The sequence below is a fragment of the Salvelinus sp. IW2-2015 genome, linkage group LG20, assembly GCF_002910315.2.
Source record: "Salvelinus sp. IW2-2015 linkage group LG20, ASM291031v2, whole genome shotgun sequence".
Classification (NCBI taxonomy): domain Eukaryota; kingdom Metazoa; phylum Chordata; class Actinopteri; order Salmoniformes; family Salmonidae; genus Salvelinus; species Salvelinus sp. IW2-2015.
Window position 1 is genome coordinate 76,077,197 of NC_036860.1, and position 17,777 is coordinate 76,094,973.

General features: G+C 44.6%; 1 protein-coding gene across 1 annotated transcript in view; it reads left to right on the forward strand.

The window, feature by feature from the left end:
- Positions 1 to 17,777, forward strand: part of LOC111980612 (netrin-1) — a 43,347-nt gene that overhangs the window by 14,424 nt on the left and 11,146 nt on the right. The window contains exons 3-5 of the mRNA XM_024011435.3: positions 11,494 to 11,682; positions 16,381 to 16,530; positions 17,698 to 17,751. Coding sequence (XP_023867203.1) covers positions 11,494 to 11,682; positions 16,381 to 16,530; positions 17,698 to 17,751 — 393 coding nt within the window. The remainder of the gene's footprint in view (positions 1 to 11,493; positions 11,683 to 16,380; positions 16,531 to 17,697; positions 17,752 to 17,777) is intronic.

Sequence of the window (17,777 nt, forward strand, 5' to 3'; positions counted from 1 at the left end):
TGCCGGTCAATCACCCTTGGTCTGGGGCTCCATGCAAGATCTCACCTCTTTGGGCATCAATGATCATGAGGAAGGTGAGGGATCAGCCCAGAACTACACGGCAGGACCTGGTCAATGACCTGAAGAGAGCTGGGACCACGGTCTCAAAGAAAACCATTAGTAACACACTACGCCATCATGGATTAAAATCCTGCAGCGCACGCAAGGTCCCCCTGCTCAAGCCAGCGCATGTCCAGGCCCGTCTGAAGTTTGCCAATGACCATCTGGATGATCCAGAGGAGGAATGGGAGAAGGTCATGTGGTCTGATGAGACAAAAATAGAGCTTTTTGGTCTAAACTCCACTCGCCGTGTTTGGAGGAAGAAGAAGGATGAGTACAACCCCAAGAATACCATCCCAACCGTGAAGCATGGAGGTGGAAACATCATTCTTTGGGGATGCTTTTCTGCAAAGGGGACAGGACGACTGCACCGTATTGAGGGGAGGATGGATGGGGCCATGTATCGCGAGATCTTGGCCAACAACCTCCTTCCCTCAGTAAGAGCATTGAAGATGGGTCGTGGCTGGATCTTCCAGCATGACAACGACCCGAAACACACAGCCAGGGCAACTAAGGAGTGGCTCCGTAAGAAGCATCTCAAGGTCCTGGAGTGGCCTAGCCAGTCTCCAGACCTGAACCCAATAGAAAATCTTTGGAGGGAGCTGAAAGTCCGTATTGCCCAGCGACAGCCCCGAAACCTGAAGGATCTGGAGAAGGTCTGGAGGGAGGAGTGGGCCAAAATCCCTGCTGCAGTGTGTGCAAACCTGGTCAAGAACTACAGGAAACGTATGATCTCTGTAATTGCAAACAAAGGTTTCTGTACCAAATATTAAGTTCTGCTTTTCTGATGTATCAAATACTTATGTCATGCAATAAAATGCAAATGAATTACTTAAAAATCATACAATGTGATTTTCAGGATTTTTGTTTTAGATTCCGTCTCTCACAGTTGAAGTGTACCTATGATAAAAATGACAGACCTCTACATGCGTTGTAAGTAGTAAAACCTGCAAAATCGGCAGTGTATCAAATACTTGTTCTCCCCACTGTATATATATATATATATACTTACACACTGTTTGTGCTGCGTTGGGGCTGGTGTAGTGGATGTTGCTATACACATTTAGAGTAAATCAAGAAGAACTTGAGCCGTACCTCTCATCAACTGACCATTGTGAAAGTTAAGGAAGAGTGTAAACTTTGCTTATTGAGCTTAGTAAGCAAAGGATTTTACATCACCTCTCTCATAAACTCAAAGAAATAAACCTGGGGAAGGAAAGGAACAGCCTCCCTGTCAGTTGGTTTCTTTACTTACACACTGGATTTTCATAACTGTACAGTACAGTTATGAAAATAAACACCTACGCAGACAAAATATAGACAAATAAACCAGAAATTAAGAAGTTGTTCATAAGATGATTACATCACCTATATTTTGTTTTTATTTAACTAGGCAAGTCAGTTAAGAACAAATTCTTATTTACAATGACGGCCTATCCCGGCCAAACCCTAACCCGGACGATGCTGGGCCAATTGTGCACCGCCCTATGGGACTCCCAATCACGGCCGGTTGCGATTCAGCCTGGAATCGAACCAGGGCCTGCAGTGACACCTCTAGCACTGAGATGCAGTGCCTTAGACCACTGCGCCAGCACTGAGGAATATTTCATGCTGGCGTGTTTCCTCACCGGTGCTGTACAGTACATAGGCTAAAGAGGAAATGCTCCCCAGACGACCCGTCAAACCGACATCCCCCCCATATACACTTGTTTATTTTCTCCCACCACCCAGCAGCTCATGACACCACAGGATGCTCTGCCACTAGCACGTCAGCCTGATACTTTAATTGGAAATGTTATAGTCCAATGTTTTCCCACATTGACCGCCCAGGCAGCAGCGGAGTTCACATAAGTCACAATTACCCTTAGTGCGGCCGCTAACATCTAATCCACACGCTAAGTCTTAGCGACCTTTATCATTCATAAGTATCTCCCCGGAGGTGATGAGGACTCCTGACTGTGGGGACCTGGAGAGCTTAAATAGAGCGTGACTCATTCAGACCAGAGGCCATGAGAACAGGTCTGTGGATTGGGAGAGTAGTAGTTTGATTGGGCTCTGTTTGATAGTGAGTTCATTTCCACTGAGCTGTTCTCCTGCCTGCTCTCGTCCTGTTCCCAGCCCTGTGCAGGCAGGATAAATGGACTGAGATATGTTGCTCATTATATATTATTATTCACAAGACATGGTGTATTATCATTGGCACCACAACTAGTTGTTGAGGGGAGGGAGCAGAGCTCTCTGGCTATTACTGATTGCACAATTATACAATTGTGCTGTTCCATAGTGTCAGGTCTTTTTTCTTGTGGTTAAGGGTTGTGATACAGAGCAGTCTCTGTGGGTTCATGTGTAGGTGATGTGTGGTTCCACTTGAGCTATTCTAAAAGGACAAGGCAGCATACCATACTGTAGCTATGCCTTTTTAACTGATAACACGCGCAAAGGAGTACTTGGGAAAGATGGCTAACACAAACATTGTCATTGTGATCAACAGTGGTTTTTGAGAGGCTTCCAATGAACTCTCAGACAACATGGATCCAACCCCATGTCTCCATGGTTATGACATCTTGTGTGCAGTAGACTGGCATCGTTTAGGCCAATTAACAACTGGTTTTGACACTGGCACCAGTCACCACCCATCAAACTGGATACATTAGCATTCGCTAATGTTACATTAGATTAGCTAATGTTATGCTCAGAACAGGAGAACCACGGTTTAATTCTGCCTTCGTTCTTAGAGCATGGCTTGGCCTGACATTGGGTGGCTGTTTTTGTTGAGACGCCACGTGCCCGGTCGCCAGGCAACCGCTCTGTTTTACGAGGAGTTACTCACACAAAAGCAGGGGAGGCCTGATTGCTCAGCTAATTGATCTCCGCCAGAGATCACAGAGCTGCGCTCGTAAAAAGAGAGCGCTCCCCATTGCATCACTGCGTAGCGAGGCGGAGGGGAGATGCCTTCCCAGACTGCCTCTGTGTGAGAGAGAGCCCACAGGGAGAGAGCGGAAGGCTGTCCCACTGAGATGGGGAGCAGGGAGCGAACACTGCCAGACCCTCCTTTATAAAGGCACTGCTATTAAACCTGCGTTAGTAGTGGGAAATGGGAGCCCATTAGGGAGGCTTTGTTGTTGCTAAACACGGCCACAGGCGTTGGTGGCGTAAAGGAGATCCTATTAGTCCTCAGGCACACAGTGCTGCTCAACATACTTCACTTCTGCCATTTTGCTGCCAGGTCAAAGGGCCTTTATAAAGGAGTTTTCTGGAACATAGAAATTACCAGGTCAAAGGGCCTTTATAAAGGAGTTTTCTGGAACATAGAAATTACGTCAGAGGTTAAAGGGCCCTCTTATAAGAGGAGTTTCTGGAAACATAGAATACATAGGCCAAGATGGGCCTTTTATAAGGAGTTTTCTGGAACATAGAAATTACCAGGTCCAAAGGGCCTTTATAAGAGGAGTTTTCTTGGAACATAGAAATTACCAGGCCAAAGGGCCCTTTATAAAGGAGTTTTCTGGAACATAGAAATTACCAGGTCAAGGGCCTTTATAAAGAGTTTTCTGGAACATAGAAATTACCAGGTCCAAAGGGCCTTTATAAAAGGAGTTTTCTGGAACATAGAAATTACCAGGCCAAAGGGCCTTTATAAAGGAGTTTTCTGGAACATAGAAATTACCAGGTCAAAGGGCCTTTATAAAGGAGTTTTCTGGAACATAGAAATTACCAGGTCAAAGGGCCTTTATAAAGGAGTTTTCTGGAACATAGAAATTACCAGGTCAAAGGCCTTTATAAAAGGAGTTTTTCTGGAACATTAGAAATTTACAAGGCAAAGGGCCTTTATAAAGGAGTTTTCTGGAACATAGAAATTGGGGCCACTTGAGCTAGGACACATAGGACAAGTGTTTTTCAGACTTTCAGTAAAACACAATGTACAGTCATTTAGAGTGCACGTTCTCATTATGGTACACTGTCATAGTCAGGGTCTGTCATGGTGTTAGAAACATTAAACATTTGTGTTGTGCTATACCTCAGAGTTTAGGCAGTCTGATTATTTTCATGACCATGTAGCGGCTCCTGAAGTTTACGTCTACCTTCAGTAGCAGGTCTGTAACATTCTTCCTGTTGTATTCTCTTGGTAAGAGTGATAGTTTAAAGCTGGAGGGTTATCCTTGGGAGTTTTCCCTATAAGCTTACACTCTGACTTGGTATAAGGCAAGCAGTTACTGATAAAATCAGCATTTACCTTTCTGAAGACTAAAATGGGCTAAGCGTATTGACCCATGCATTGGCCTTTGACATAAGAGGATGCTTGGGTCCTTGGGTTGAATGGAAAAGCATCAGAATCAAACACCATTTCATAACACAGAAATACATTTCATTAGCCTGGCTTATCTCTTTCATTTTCCATCTCAGGGCACAACGTGCACTCTTGTGTGGTTTGGCAGGTCTTTAAAGGTTAAAGGTGAGCTGAGTGATTGATCATCATGTCTCACTCAGTGCTGTCATGGTAACCAAGCACAAGCCATAGCCCCCCCGGGGATTAGACATGTTGCCACTAATTGGCCGTCCTAATGACTTTAGTTTGATAACATCTCTGTGGTAAAATCAGGCCACCTGGGCTCATCTGCTTCCATCATCTCTACCCTTTAAGCCAACCATGTCAAAGTGTGAAAAATAACTGTGTTGGTCAATATGCAGTATTTCCAGCAACTGTCCATTAACTGTCACTGTGGCAGACCCTCTTGTCCAGTTCTTCCATGTTCTTCATGGATGAGCAATATTTCCATCAATGCCTGTGTGCATTCCTTCTAAAGAGAGAGCTACTGAATGCCCAGTGTCAGTGGTATGGTGTGAGGGGCCACTAAGGGGGATAATGCAGATGTAGGACCTTCCAGTGTAGAAAGGTCAGAGTTTCCATTGAGTTTCTATAGCTGAGGAAGGAACTGARACAGGTGCTGCTTCCACTGCAGATGAACCCCAGCCCCAGGGCCGTTCATCACTGTATCCTGTTAAAACCTCCTCTGTGTGTCTCAATAAAAACAAATCACACATGCTAAAAGTCCTCGTGTTCAACCAGTTGTCTGTCTCAACCTGTCAGCTCTGCTCAGACGGATCAAAGTCTTTATACGCTCTTTATCTGCACTCTCGCGTGTTTATTTATTCGTTAGCATTACACCGAGGTGACAGGTTGCTATGGAAGAACAGCAGGGCCGTTGGCTGAATCAGTCCACCCAATATGAGACGTTTCACTTTTTTTTTACTGTTTCTGTCTTTTCACCCCAGCTCAAGTCATCAAAAGCATTCCGGAAACTCGTAAAATGATTCATCATCTGGATAGCTCATTCCAAAAGGCCTTTGTTGTTTTTTCTCCCTCATCAAAATAGCAGCTGCTCCAGMAATGTGCAATCGAAATATTTATTGTCGGAAAATGTTGAGTATGTCTGGGGCATGAAGCTAAGAGCTTAAGGGTGACTGATCTAACGGGAGTGCCCCACAGAAGACGTTCAGGGGCGTTTGTATCATTAAAGTCATGCAGTATGTATCAACAGACCAAATGCACAGTTGGATCTTARTTCTGTGACAAATCCCTTGGCCCAAAGAAATGGAGGCAWATTAYCRRTARTGTTTCGAGGCATGTCTGCTGATTTTTGCATGTTTTTGGCACCAAAATGTATAATATATGCGTTTCTCTATTAAACCAGATATTTATGACAATGATGTATTAGAACTTYATAAGAGTAATGTAGGAGTGATTTTCAGTCGGTTGTGATGGCAACATATTGTATCATCCACTTAAAGCTTTTGCTATAATTCTTAATGAGCCAAATATTGACTTTCATGTCCCTCACATTGATGCCGATATACTGTAACACCATAGGTTCTCATCCTTAATAAAACATAACGATTGATTCATTATGCTTTCATAAGTCAGGCATGCTATTAGTCACTTGTCATTTTTATTGATTAAGTTAAATAGTTACTTGACTTAACTATGACTTCATATATTACATTGCGATTTGGATATTTATGGGGGAATGAGTGGGAACACTTTGATTTCATAAGTGCTTTATGAATGTTAATGAATAATTGTGACTCATTTTCTGAAGCTTCACCCACACACCACGCATGTGTTATGCAAGTATTATGCAGGCATCATGTAGGCTCTGTAACAAGCACTTTGAATGAAATGTCACAAGTTTATTTTTCTCTCATTTCAACTAAAACCGTTAACTTCACATGATGCCAGGATTTGTTTTACCAGCACATTGAAACAAATGCTGTTTAACAAACTGCATAGCTCATAAAATGTCCTATAAACATGTGCAAAGTATACACCTATTCTAATTGGGAAATCACTAGGTTCCTGAGGGYGTGGCCAAACAAGACTTCAATAAACAAGACTTCAATCTCTGAGTCTGTAGTCTCTCACAGTTAGACCTGRTGCCCAGCCACCGCACCGGGAGGTTTACAGTAACCAATGTGGGAGTCTCTCACAGTTAGACCTGATGTCCAGCCACCGCACCGGGAGGTTTACAGTAACCAATGTGGTAGTTTCTCACAGTTAGACCTGATGCCCAGCCACCACACCGGGAGGTTTACAGTAACCAATGTGGGAGTCTCTCATAATTCGACCTGATGCACAGCCACCGCACCGGGAGGTTTACAGTAACCAATGTGGTAGTTTCTCACAATTCGACCTGACGCTTAGCCACCCCCTGGAGGTTTACAGTAACCAATGTGGTAGTTTCTCACAATTCGACCTGGTGCACAGCCACTGCACTGGGTGGTTTACAGTAACCAATGTGGTAGACACTCACAGTTAGACCTGATGCATAGCCACCGCACCGGGAGGTTTACAGTAACCAATGTGGTAGACACTCACAGTTAGACCTGATGCACAGCCAAACCCAGCGCTCAGAAATATCAACCTATTAAAATCAAGTGTTGTCATGGAAATACGGCATTCCTAGACAAAAGGAACACCTATGTGAGAATGCTGTTCATTGACTACAGCTCAGCATTCAAGACCATAGTGCCCATAAAGCTCATCACTAAGCTAAGGACCCTGGGATTAAACACCTCCCTCTGCAACTGGATCCTGGACTTTACATTTACATTTACATTTAAGTCATTTAGCAGACGCTCTTATCCAGAGCGACTTCCTGACAGGCCGCCCCCAGGTGGTAAGGATAGACAACAACACGTCTGCCACGCTGATCCTCAACACTGGGGCCCCTCAGGGGTGTGTACTTTGTCCCCTCCTGTACTCCCTGTTCACCCACGACTGCATGGCCAAACACAACTCCAACACCATCATTAAGTTTGCTGACGACACAACAGTGGTAGGCCTGATCACCGACAACGATGAGACAGCCTATAGAGAGGAGGTCAGAGAACTGGCAGTGTGGTGCCAGGACAACAACCTCTCCCTCAACGTGAGCAAGACAAAGGAGCTGATCGTGGACTACAGGAAAAGGCGGGCCGAACAGTCCCCCATTAACATCGATAGGACTGTAGTGGAGCGGGTCAAGAGTTTCAAGTTCCTTGGTGTCCACATCACCAACAAACTATCATGGTCCAAACACACCAAGACAGTGGTGAAGAGGGCACGACAAAACCTATTCCCCCGTAGGAGACTGAAAARATTTGGCATGGGTCCCCAGATCCTYAAACAGTTCTTCAGCTGCACCATCGAGAGCATCCTGACCGGTTGCATCACCGCCTGGTAAGGCAACTGCTCGGCATCTGACCGTAAGGAGCTACAGAGGGTAGTACATACAGCTCAGTACATCACTGGGGCCAAGCTTCCTGCCATCCAGGATCTGTATAATAGGCGGTGTCAGAGGAAAGCCCACATTAATTATCATAGACTGCAGTCACCCAAGTCATAGACTGTTTTCTCTGCTACCACACGGCAAGTGGTACCGGAGCACCAAGTCTAGGACCAAAAGACTCCTTAATAGCTTCTACACCCAAGTCATAARACTGCTGAACAATTGATCAAATGGCTTCTGGACTATTTACAATGMCCCCCCCCCCCCCCATTTGTTTTGTACACTGCTGCTACTCGCTGTTTATTATCTATGCATAGTCACTTCACCCCTACCTACATGTACAAATTACTTCAACTAACCTGTACCCCCGCACACTGACTCGGTACCGATACCCCCTGTATATAGCCTCGTTGTTGTTATTTTATTGTGTTACTTTTTCWAATTTTTTACTTTAGATTATTTAGTAAATATTTTCTTAACTCTTTCTTGAACTGCACTGTTGGTTAAGGGCTTGTAAGTAAGCATTTCACGGTAAGGTCTACACTTGTTGTTTTCGGCGCATGTGACAAATAAAGTTTGATTTGATTTGGATACCTCGGAGAGAATGTGACAAGCATATGAATCTGCTCAGGGCACTGATGTTGTATTTTCCTCAGATCACTGACAGGGTGAGGATGAGAGGCTTGTTTGGCTTGGCACACATCATCCTCTCATAATATGGGCCACTATCATTATGGGCCTTCACTGACTGAGGGACTAATTGATCCCGGATAAACAATAATTCACTGGAATTCCTTTCCTCTTCATCCTTGAACAAGCGCAGAATTCCTCTCAATACAAATCACACAACTCCTCTGTCTGCAGCCTAGGAACACAGGCAGCCGTGTACACAGAGTGTTTGGTTAACATCAGACACCTGGTGACAGGTAGGTTATGTGTGTCTGTGGCAGGGAGGTGCTGAGTCCCTGCAACAATCCAGAACCTGCTATCAATACAGGGCATGTATGGCCTTGAGATTCTCTCACAGAACACAGAATATTAATCCACCTACAGCAAGCTGTGGGATGATTCATCATGTCAGCGTCTCACTATGCAGTATTACAACACTTGAAAATAAATAGATTGAAATGGTGTACCTCTAAGTATGTTCTACAGTGCTTCAAATAACAACAAAAAGGCCCTACGTGTAGGCTACACTGCCAGGTATGTAGCCACTGTTACGACCTCTATTATCGATGTGAAACTACAGAAATCACATTTCCTCCCGTAGTTGGACAAAATGTACGTTCTTATTGAACACATATTGAAAACTAGGGAGATTTTGTTTGTTTCTTGTTGTTTTGCTGTCAGGCTTCCCAGTTGTAAACACAACAGTGTGTGTGATAGATGCTGTGAGGGATATTTTGGGCCTGCTGGTCTAAATATAGCTTATCAGTACTTGAGGCCTTGGCACTGAGGGACAATTAGCGGAGTGATTGGAGAGCTGGCCAGGGAAGTGTGTATGAGATAGCACAGCGCTCATTAGGAGAGGCTGGGGAAAGCCAAGGAGATAACGCTTATTAATCACATGATGCAGACATTCTCTCACACACATAGACACCACAACGACACCACACACAGTGGGTCACACACAGACCGCACAAAGACGTGCTGCTTGTCTAAGTAATAGGAGATTTGGCCTATATTACATGCAGAATGCATGTGCCCAGATACTTACCTGGTATTTCTTATCTCTCAACTTTCATCTGGCTCAATAGGAAGATTAAGGTTACAGTACCAGCATACAGGTAACTGCCAAAATAAAGGAAACACTTGAGTAAATGAGGGATACAAAGTATATTGAAAGCAGGTGCTTCCACACAGGTGTGGTTCCTGAGTTAATGAAGCAATTAACGTCTCATGCATAACGTCTCATGCTCATGTTTAAAATGCCACTTACCCATTATTTTGGTTACCATGGCTAGAAGAAGAAAGCTCAGCGACTTTAAAAGAGGGGTCTCAAAGGAGCATAGGGGGTTTAAAGGGTGTSTGTGTGTGTGTTTGTGTGTCTCAGTCACCAGATCTCAACCCAATTGAACACTTATGGGCGATTCTGGAGCGGCGCCTGAGATGCGTTTTCTACCACCGTCAACAAAACACCAAAGGATGGAATTTCTGGTGGAAGAATAGTGTAGCATCCCTCCAATAGAGTTCCAGACACTTGTAGAATATCTATCTGTTCTGGCGGCTCATTGACACTTTATGTTGGTGTTTCCTTTATTTGGGCATTTATCTGTAGGATGTTTTCCTCTGGTTAGAAAACTAAGAGCATTCCATTCCATTTCCCATTCATAAAAAATCCCATTACATTTGTACTCACACGTCCACCCAAAGTGGAGATAACATCTGGGATAAGAAGGCGGTAAAGAGCAAGGGGGAAAGAGAGGGAAGGGAGGGGGGATAGAGAAGGAGGGAGGGAGCACGCTTCAAAGCTCCGGGGGTCTGGTGTGCTCTGAGTGTGCTGATCRGCCCTGGGGTTTGAGGTGCGATAAGCCCATGACAGCTGCCAAACACCTCGGTTTGTGTGTGACTGTGTGCGTTTAAGCCCCAATTTAGAGGAAGCGGCTCTGAATCCCACCCACCTGGCAACCCTGGTCCCCAATGGCAGGTGTGAGTTGGTTGGTACGTGATTGGGAGCGCTGATGAACGTGTAGCATATGTGCCCTTATCGCTCAGATCTTGTGGCTATAACCTTAAGGCAGGGTGCACTGATGGAGAGATTATCCACAAATAAGAAACCATGTGGGCTTCTCCTCCTCCAGCCCTATCACAGCAGTACGTGCCTGGATGAGACTAAAACAGAAAAGCTCAAATGCAAGCCAAAACATTGAAGTTCTTTCACAGTGCTTTGGAAGAGAATATCACTAGAGCAGAGGTGTAATGTCCACCCTGGCTCTAACACACAGGGAGAACTGATGAACTGATGAATGACTCACCTGATTTAATTGGGAAGTTATCCCTCATAATATTATGACAATAAAACAACTAAGAGAGTTAGTAAAGGCTGCGAGATCTGTGGGACAGGAAATCTCTCTCCTGACATCACTATGGGTCAGAGGTCAAATCTATAAGCAGGTGGAGGGGAAAGGAGAGCGTGGAGTCGGACCACACCATTTTACTCTTAGAAACTGGATCGCTCACAGCCTGGCCAATCCATCTGTTTTCATAACTCATTGTCTCCAAATGACATGTCTGACCAGAGGACTTTGACCCACTGATGTCATTAAAGTAACAGTAACTTTCTCAGGGTCTCCATACACTACAGTTCACTAGCTGTTATTTGGTTCCCCTCCACTAGACTTTTGTAAATTGGAAAGTAACGTGGTCAACACCCTACCGTGATATACTGTACATGTGAATGAAATTGCTGAGTTTATCAGTTTTCAGTTCCAGCTTATGACGCACTAGACTAGCTGAACTACAAGGTTGCATTGTGGGAGTTTTTTTGTGTAGATTGTTGAGGTTCAGGAGGCCAAAGTCTTCATTAAGTGTACTCAACACCTGTGTAAAAAGCATGCGAACSCACTGACCTCTGTGTTATTCTCCCCCTTGCCTCTCTTTCTCTCCCCCTCTCTCTATCTTTCTGCAGCCTGCCACTGTAACCTGCACGCCCGGCGCTGTCGTTTCAACATGGAGCTGTACAAGCTGTCTGGGCGGAGGAGCGGCGGAGTCTGTCTCAACTGCCGCCACAACACGGCCGGACGCCACTGCCACTACTGCAAGGAGGGCTTCTTCCGGGACATGTCCAAGGCCATCTCCCACAGGAGGGCCTGCAAAGGTACAGTACCTGGGCTGGGCGTCTGCTGGGTGGGCTGCTCAAAATGGCATGACACCCAAACCTCACGCTAGTTGATATTCTGCTTCAGTTTTGGACTTTCTTGACGTATGTTGTTGGAAAACAAGTTGAATTGTTCTACCATGATATCTAGAAATTCAACAAATTACCAGCACGAAACAAGTCTTCCAACAATCTTTTGATAACTTTATTGCGTGTAACTTTCCACTACTTCACTACTATTTATTATTATGTGAGACAGGTGAAAGATAGTTGTAAAGACAAAGCTCCCACCTGTGCCAGTGTGAGTGTTGCTGACCTGTGTGACTCTGCTATTTGGAGTCTATTGGGATTTCCATGACAACACAAGCAAAACAAACTGAGTGATGTGTGAGCTGATCCGCTGTACAGTTGAGTGGAAACAGATCTTGCTATCATTCCCCATCCCCMCACACACACACTCACAGGTGTGAGCACATAAGTCAGGTTTGAGTCCATGCTGTTCAGGATTAGTGTGTGAGGAGAGAAAAGCTTCACTCCCTCTGTCTCCCTGCACCGTGGGGAGAGAAGCCAGGCTCTGAGGCACTGAGCAAACAAGCACCTGTCACTCACACACACTTACACGCGCACACACACGCGTCCACACACACATGCACACACACACGTGCACGCACACACAGACACACATGCAATCACACAAACACCAGCACAAGCTGAGGCAGGTTTGAGTGATTGGATTAATAAAAAGCATATTTTGCGCATTTACCTCAAATGCTTTAACTTCTACCTCTGTTCCTTGTCCAAGTCATACGTTCTCTCTCTCAAATAGAGGTTACAGGTTACAGTAATAACAGCATTTCTGTGGACAGAGCCTATGAAACAATGTAGTTGGAGTACCTTTATCACTAAAGCAGGGGAGGATCCCAACACTCGGTCCCTAGTGACCACATTTTATTAGCCTTTATTTGCTTAACTTGGAGAGCTATGATGAATCGCCCTACATTTCTGTGAATTGTAACGGGGGAGGTGGAGAACTCAGAGGATTTCTCTGGGGAAAAAAGATGAGTGGCTAACAATAGAAGTGAGGTCTGCCATGGAATTCAGGAGTGCAGGAGTTGATTCAAACAGTCTCTTTAAGCCAACCATTTCACCTCAGCATCAGATCCACCAACATCACACATTACCCTGAACAAGCCAACCATTTCACCTCAGCATCAGATCCACCAACATCACACATTACCCTGAACAAGCCAACCATTTCACCTCAGCATCAGATCCACCAACATCACACATTACCCTGAACAAGCCAACCATTTCACCTMAGCATCAGATCCACCAACATCACACATTACCCTGAACTGGATGGCTTCTACTCTTTCCAAAGAGTTATAATACAACAATATTATATATATATATATTATATCCTACACTCTTAGAAAAAAAGAGTTATTCGGCTGTCCCGATAGGACAACCCTTTCTGGTTACAGGTAGAACCCTCTGTGGAAAGGGTTCTACCTGGAACCAAAAAGCGTTCTTGAAAGGGTTCTCCTATGGGGACAGCCRAAAAATCRTTTCATGTTCTAGATACAGTAGCACCTTTTTTTCTAAGAGTGTAATATCCTCCTTGTATGAAAGACAGAATATTGTTTCAAGTCGTTTGTTTTCCGGTCCGATTACAACATCTCAATGTGCTGTATTACACTGGGACCCAGCTTGCGCTTCAGTGACAAGTGAGTGACTCTGTGCAGACCCGCATATTGTGGTCTCCAACCACAGCCTTGGCTGCATTCCTWTTGGCTCAGAGCGGGTTCTCGGAGTACCTATTCTCCAGTGCCCTTCAGCCTGGTCCACCACCAATTAGTCACAGGAACTGCAACATATTACATTTCCTACTGCAGACCACAAGGGACCTTCACTCTTAACTCATACTGACTATTCCAAGTCTCACGGAGTGAAAGTATCAACACAGTCCACCATCATGTATAAAACTCAGCCACTTACCCAGAGTGTTTTGGGGTCGTTTCACAGTGGTGGCTGTCAGAGTTCACACCTTAGTGGAGTTCAGGGCAAATGTAGTTCATGTTGTGCTGTTGTTCTTAACACATTTCATGGATCTTTTGCACTTCTCGAAAGTGACTAATGGTTGGGAGCATCATTGTTTCACTGCACGCTGCCAGCCCAAACATTTTTACAGTCTATATTTGGGATGCAGTCAGGGGCGGGCAGAGGATGAAGCTATGGGCAGGTTAGTGTTACAGAGGTTCTCTCCTTCCCTAATGAGCTAACCACATACAGCAACCTGTCTTAGGCTTTCTAGAGGGCTGTATCAGTAACCTGAAGGCTTCCAGCTCTGCCCCAACATTTACTCTGCTCCATACTCTGGGATCAAACCCAAACAGCCTGATTGCTGCGCTCTCCTCAGGTGACAAACTCAGYGCTTTGTGACATCARTTAGGGCCCATGGTATTTATTGTTCAACTCAGCCAACCATCTCACTCTGCTGTTTTTGGACAAGAAACACAATGCTGTGCCAACACAGCCAGGAGGAAGTCTGCTTTCATTCTTCAACCTGAACCCCCAAAATGGAGGATCACCACTCTCTGAAAGGTGGAGATTACAAAATAGACCCCTCCGCCATAAAGGCCGAAACACCAGCGTTGTGGAATGCCTCATGTTTTATTTCCCAGATTAACGACTTCATCCCTCATCAAGCGCAGTGTAAACACGGCTCTCGGAGCACAGCGCGGCCCCCGGCGGCCCCCAGCTCTAACGGTTTGTTTTATTCCCAGTCCTCTCATCCGCTCCGCCGTATAAGCCTTTCACCAGGCCCAGGGAGCCCACAGCAGTGGAGCAGCCACACAGTCCACTGAATTACACTCCCCCTCAAACTCTCAGCAACTCTTTACCTCCACACCGCAGGCAGCTACATACACGCACAGGGAAATTAATGAATGTTTCCAGTTGTTTCCCAGTGTAGGACTCAGAACATTAAGAGCACAATGCAGTGGTTTGAGCTCAGAGGAAGAGGACTAGATGGTGGCAGATGGATTGAGTGGAGACGCAGTGGTGCATCTCTATTGTGATGTGTGGTTAGTGGCATCTCTAGAACTAATATAAARTAATACAAAAACAACAGTTATTTTAATGTGGCTTTCAAATACAATCCCTTATAACCCCTTAAGAAATAGACACACATCTTTAGAATACACATGGATGTTACCCACATGCCATCGGGAGGGACAAGAGTGACCTCATGTTTTTTGTTTTGGTCCCACCCTGCATTAAAAAGTAATTTGGAAATGCTTTAGAAGATAATGCCCATGAAATCAACAGAAAGCAAGAGCAAGCCTACAGTTTCAGTCCATGTACCGTACAGTTTAGAATCCTGTTTCTAAATTAATGGGCATATTTATTGTATTCCTGACGTAAGAACCACAATAACATTCTGGCTGGTAAAGATGGAGGATTTGATTAGAAACAACTTTTCATTCATTTTTTGTTTTTTTGGCAGGATTATTGTATGCTGATTTTATTATACCTCAATAAAATGTGTCAAACAAACTTGACAAAATGTACTTATACTGCAAATTGAGTAGAAAGAGGACAGAAAAGTTTTWGTTTTTTTATTTAACAAGTGACTTCTAATATTCATGAAACCCATTGAATCCCAGCTAATAACACCCAACTTCAGCCTCTGTTGGACCACTTAAAGCTATTTTCAAATGACTCTTCAGCTACATAAAACACATACAACTCTAATGGAGAGAGCTGGGCTTCCACTTCAAACACAGGCTTTATGGTAAATGTTTGGCAGAGCACATGCACAAAACTAAATTCTCACATTTAATGTGCGATCCTCCCGACTAACAACTTAAACAGACGGCTTTGAAGTGTGTTCCACTCACCCATTAATGGGGAACATTATTCAGGATATATTTGCGAGGAGCTCTTTGCCAAAAAGCTTTAGATTGTAAACTCAATCTGAGAGGTGCACAGGCTCTGCTCTGCCCGCCGTGGATCCACAGCGCTCCACAGAGAGAACACAAAGACAGGTCACATACGGCTCAAACACACGGCTCACACACACGCTACACACACGCGCTCACACACACACACGGCTCACACACACACACCTCACACCACACACACACGAACACACACACACACACACGACACACAAACACACACACACACACACACACACACACACACACACACACACACACACACACACAACACACACACACACACACACACACACACACACACACACACACACACACAACACACACACACACACACACACACACACCACACACACACACACAGTCTCAAAGTGCTAACAGACAGGCAGAGGAACTGTGCAGTGAATTCTAAATGTGATATTATTTGATAATGTAATATACTGTTTCTCAATACTCATGCCTGATGGCAAGGCCTAAATCATTAAGGAAAAAGGAGTATTGAATTGTTTGAGTCCCAGTCCCCATCTGTGGTGGCCTGTGAGTCACTTTAAGCTTGTTCAAAGCTTACTTTGAAGTTCAGAGTCAACATGTGAGGAACGAGAGAGGCAGGAATTGAAAAGGATGCCTTATGCCTAATTGGTTTTAAACCAATATAGTGAAGACCAACAGATTTCATCTACATTTGTTGATGTCATTCATCTCATCTCTGTTTTCTTCTGCTCTTTCCTCCTGACAGCGTGTGATTGTCATCCAGTTGGCGCAGCCGGCAAGACCTGCAACCAAACCACTGGCCAGTGTCCCTGCAAGGACGGCGTGACCGGCATCACCTGCAACCGCTGTGCCAAGGGCTACCAGCAGAGCCGCTCTCCTATCGCCCCCTGCATAAGTATGACTTGCCTCAGTACTAAGAGAAATGTCCTCAGACAGACCACACAAGTCAGCCCAACCAAAGCCCAGCTAGTAACAACACTGGCCCCATCAATAGGAGTAGTCGCTGACAAGTACTCTATCGCACCAAAACCCCATGCTTGTTATGCAGGAATTCAAGAGTTCCTTTCATTTTGTTATTTCCCCCTGTTCCTTTATTTCTTTGGATGGATATTTTACAGTTAGACCAGAGCTTAAGTAAACAGGGCATAATGTCTAGGCTAACATGGCCTTGTGAGYCGYAGCACYGTTAACAGCCCATCTCCCTGTAAATCCACCCAGCCAGTCCAGGGTAATGATGACTRATATGTTTATTGGCAGTATCAGCAGCCCACAGATTCCAGCCTCTCGGCGATAAACGACACCTCATACACAAGATAGGCTAATGGGTGGCTAGCACCGCCAACACAGCTGGCATGACAGATAAGATGACTCGGATGGCTGGGACACATAGACATTTACAATTGGCCACCATTTATATAGCCGTGTCAATTGGTGACATTTCCGATAAAATTGTATTTGGAAATTCAACAAAGCCATTGTGGAAAAGGAATCAGTGTGCTTGGCCAGGATCCACAGCGATAAAATCAATCTGTGAACCCACTGGAATATGATTTCCTTCATTTCGTTGGGAAAGTAACAAATGTAGTGTAAAAAAGATGGAGGAAATGGGGGTCTTGAAAATTGAGCAAAAAATATTTGGTTTCTCGTATATTTTCRAGCTAATATGTTTTAGGTTTAATAGCTTAATATTACATTTGTGTTATATCAAACTTCCTGACAACTTCAATTTTAACAAGGCCAGGGGCCCTGGCTTTCTGTACCTTACAATACAGCATGCCACGAATACAAGAGAGTGAAACTCAAATGGGAAACTGGCTATTAATGTGTATTCCAAGCACAATCTCTGTGTCCTAATCAGCAATCAATAACATGACAACCTATTAAGGAATACCTGAGAGTATATCACCAATGCTCTGAGGTTCATTTAAGCCCCAAGGAAGGCGAGCAGGAAATTGAACTAAGACGTTCTAACAACTTTGCTCCTTTTTCCACATATGAAGCTGTCAAACTGAGTAGTGATGTGAAATGTCATTATRTTTGTGCTGTGGTTTCTCTGTTGCAGAGATTCCAGTTGCATCGCCCACCTCCACCTATACCAGCTCTGAAGAGCCCTTAGGTGAGTTTGTGACACTGCTGAGCCAT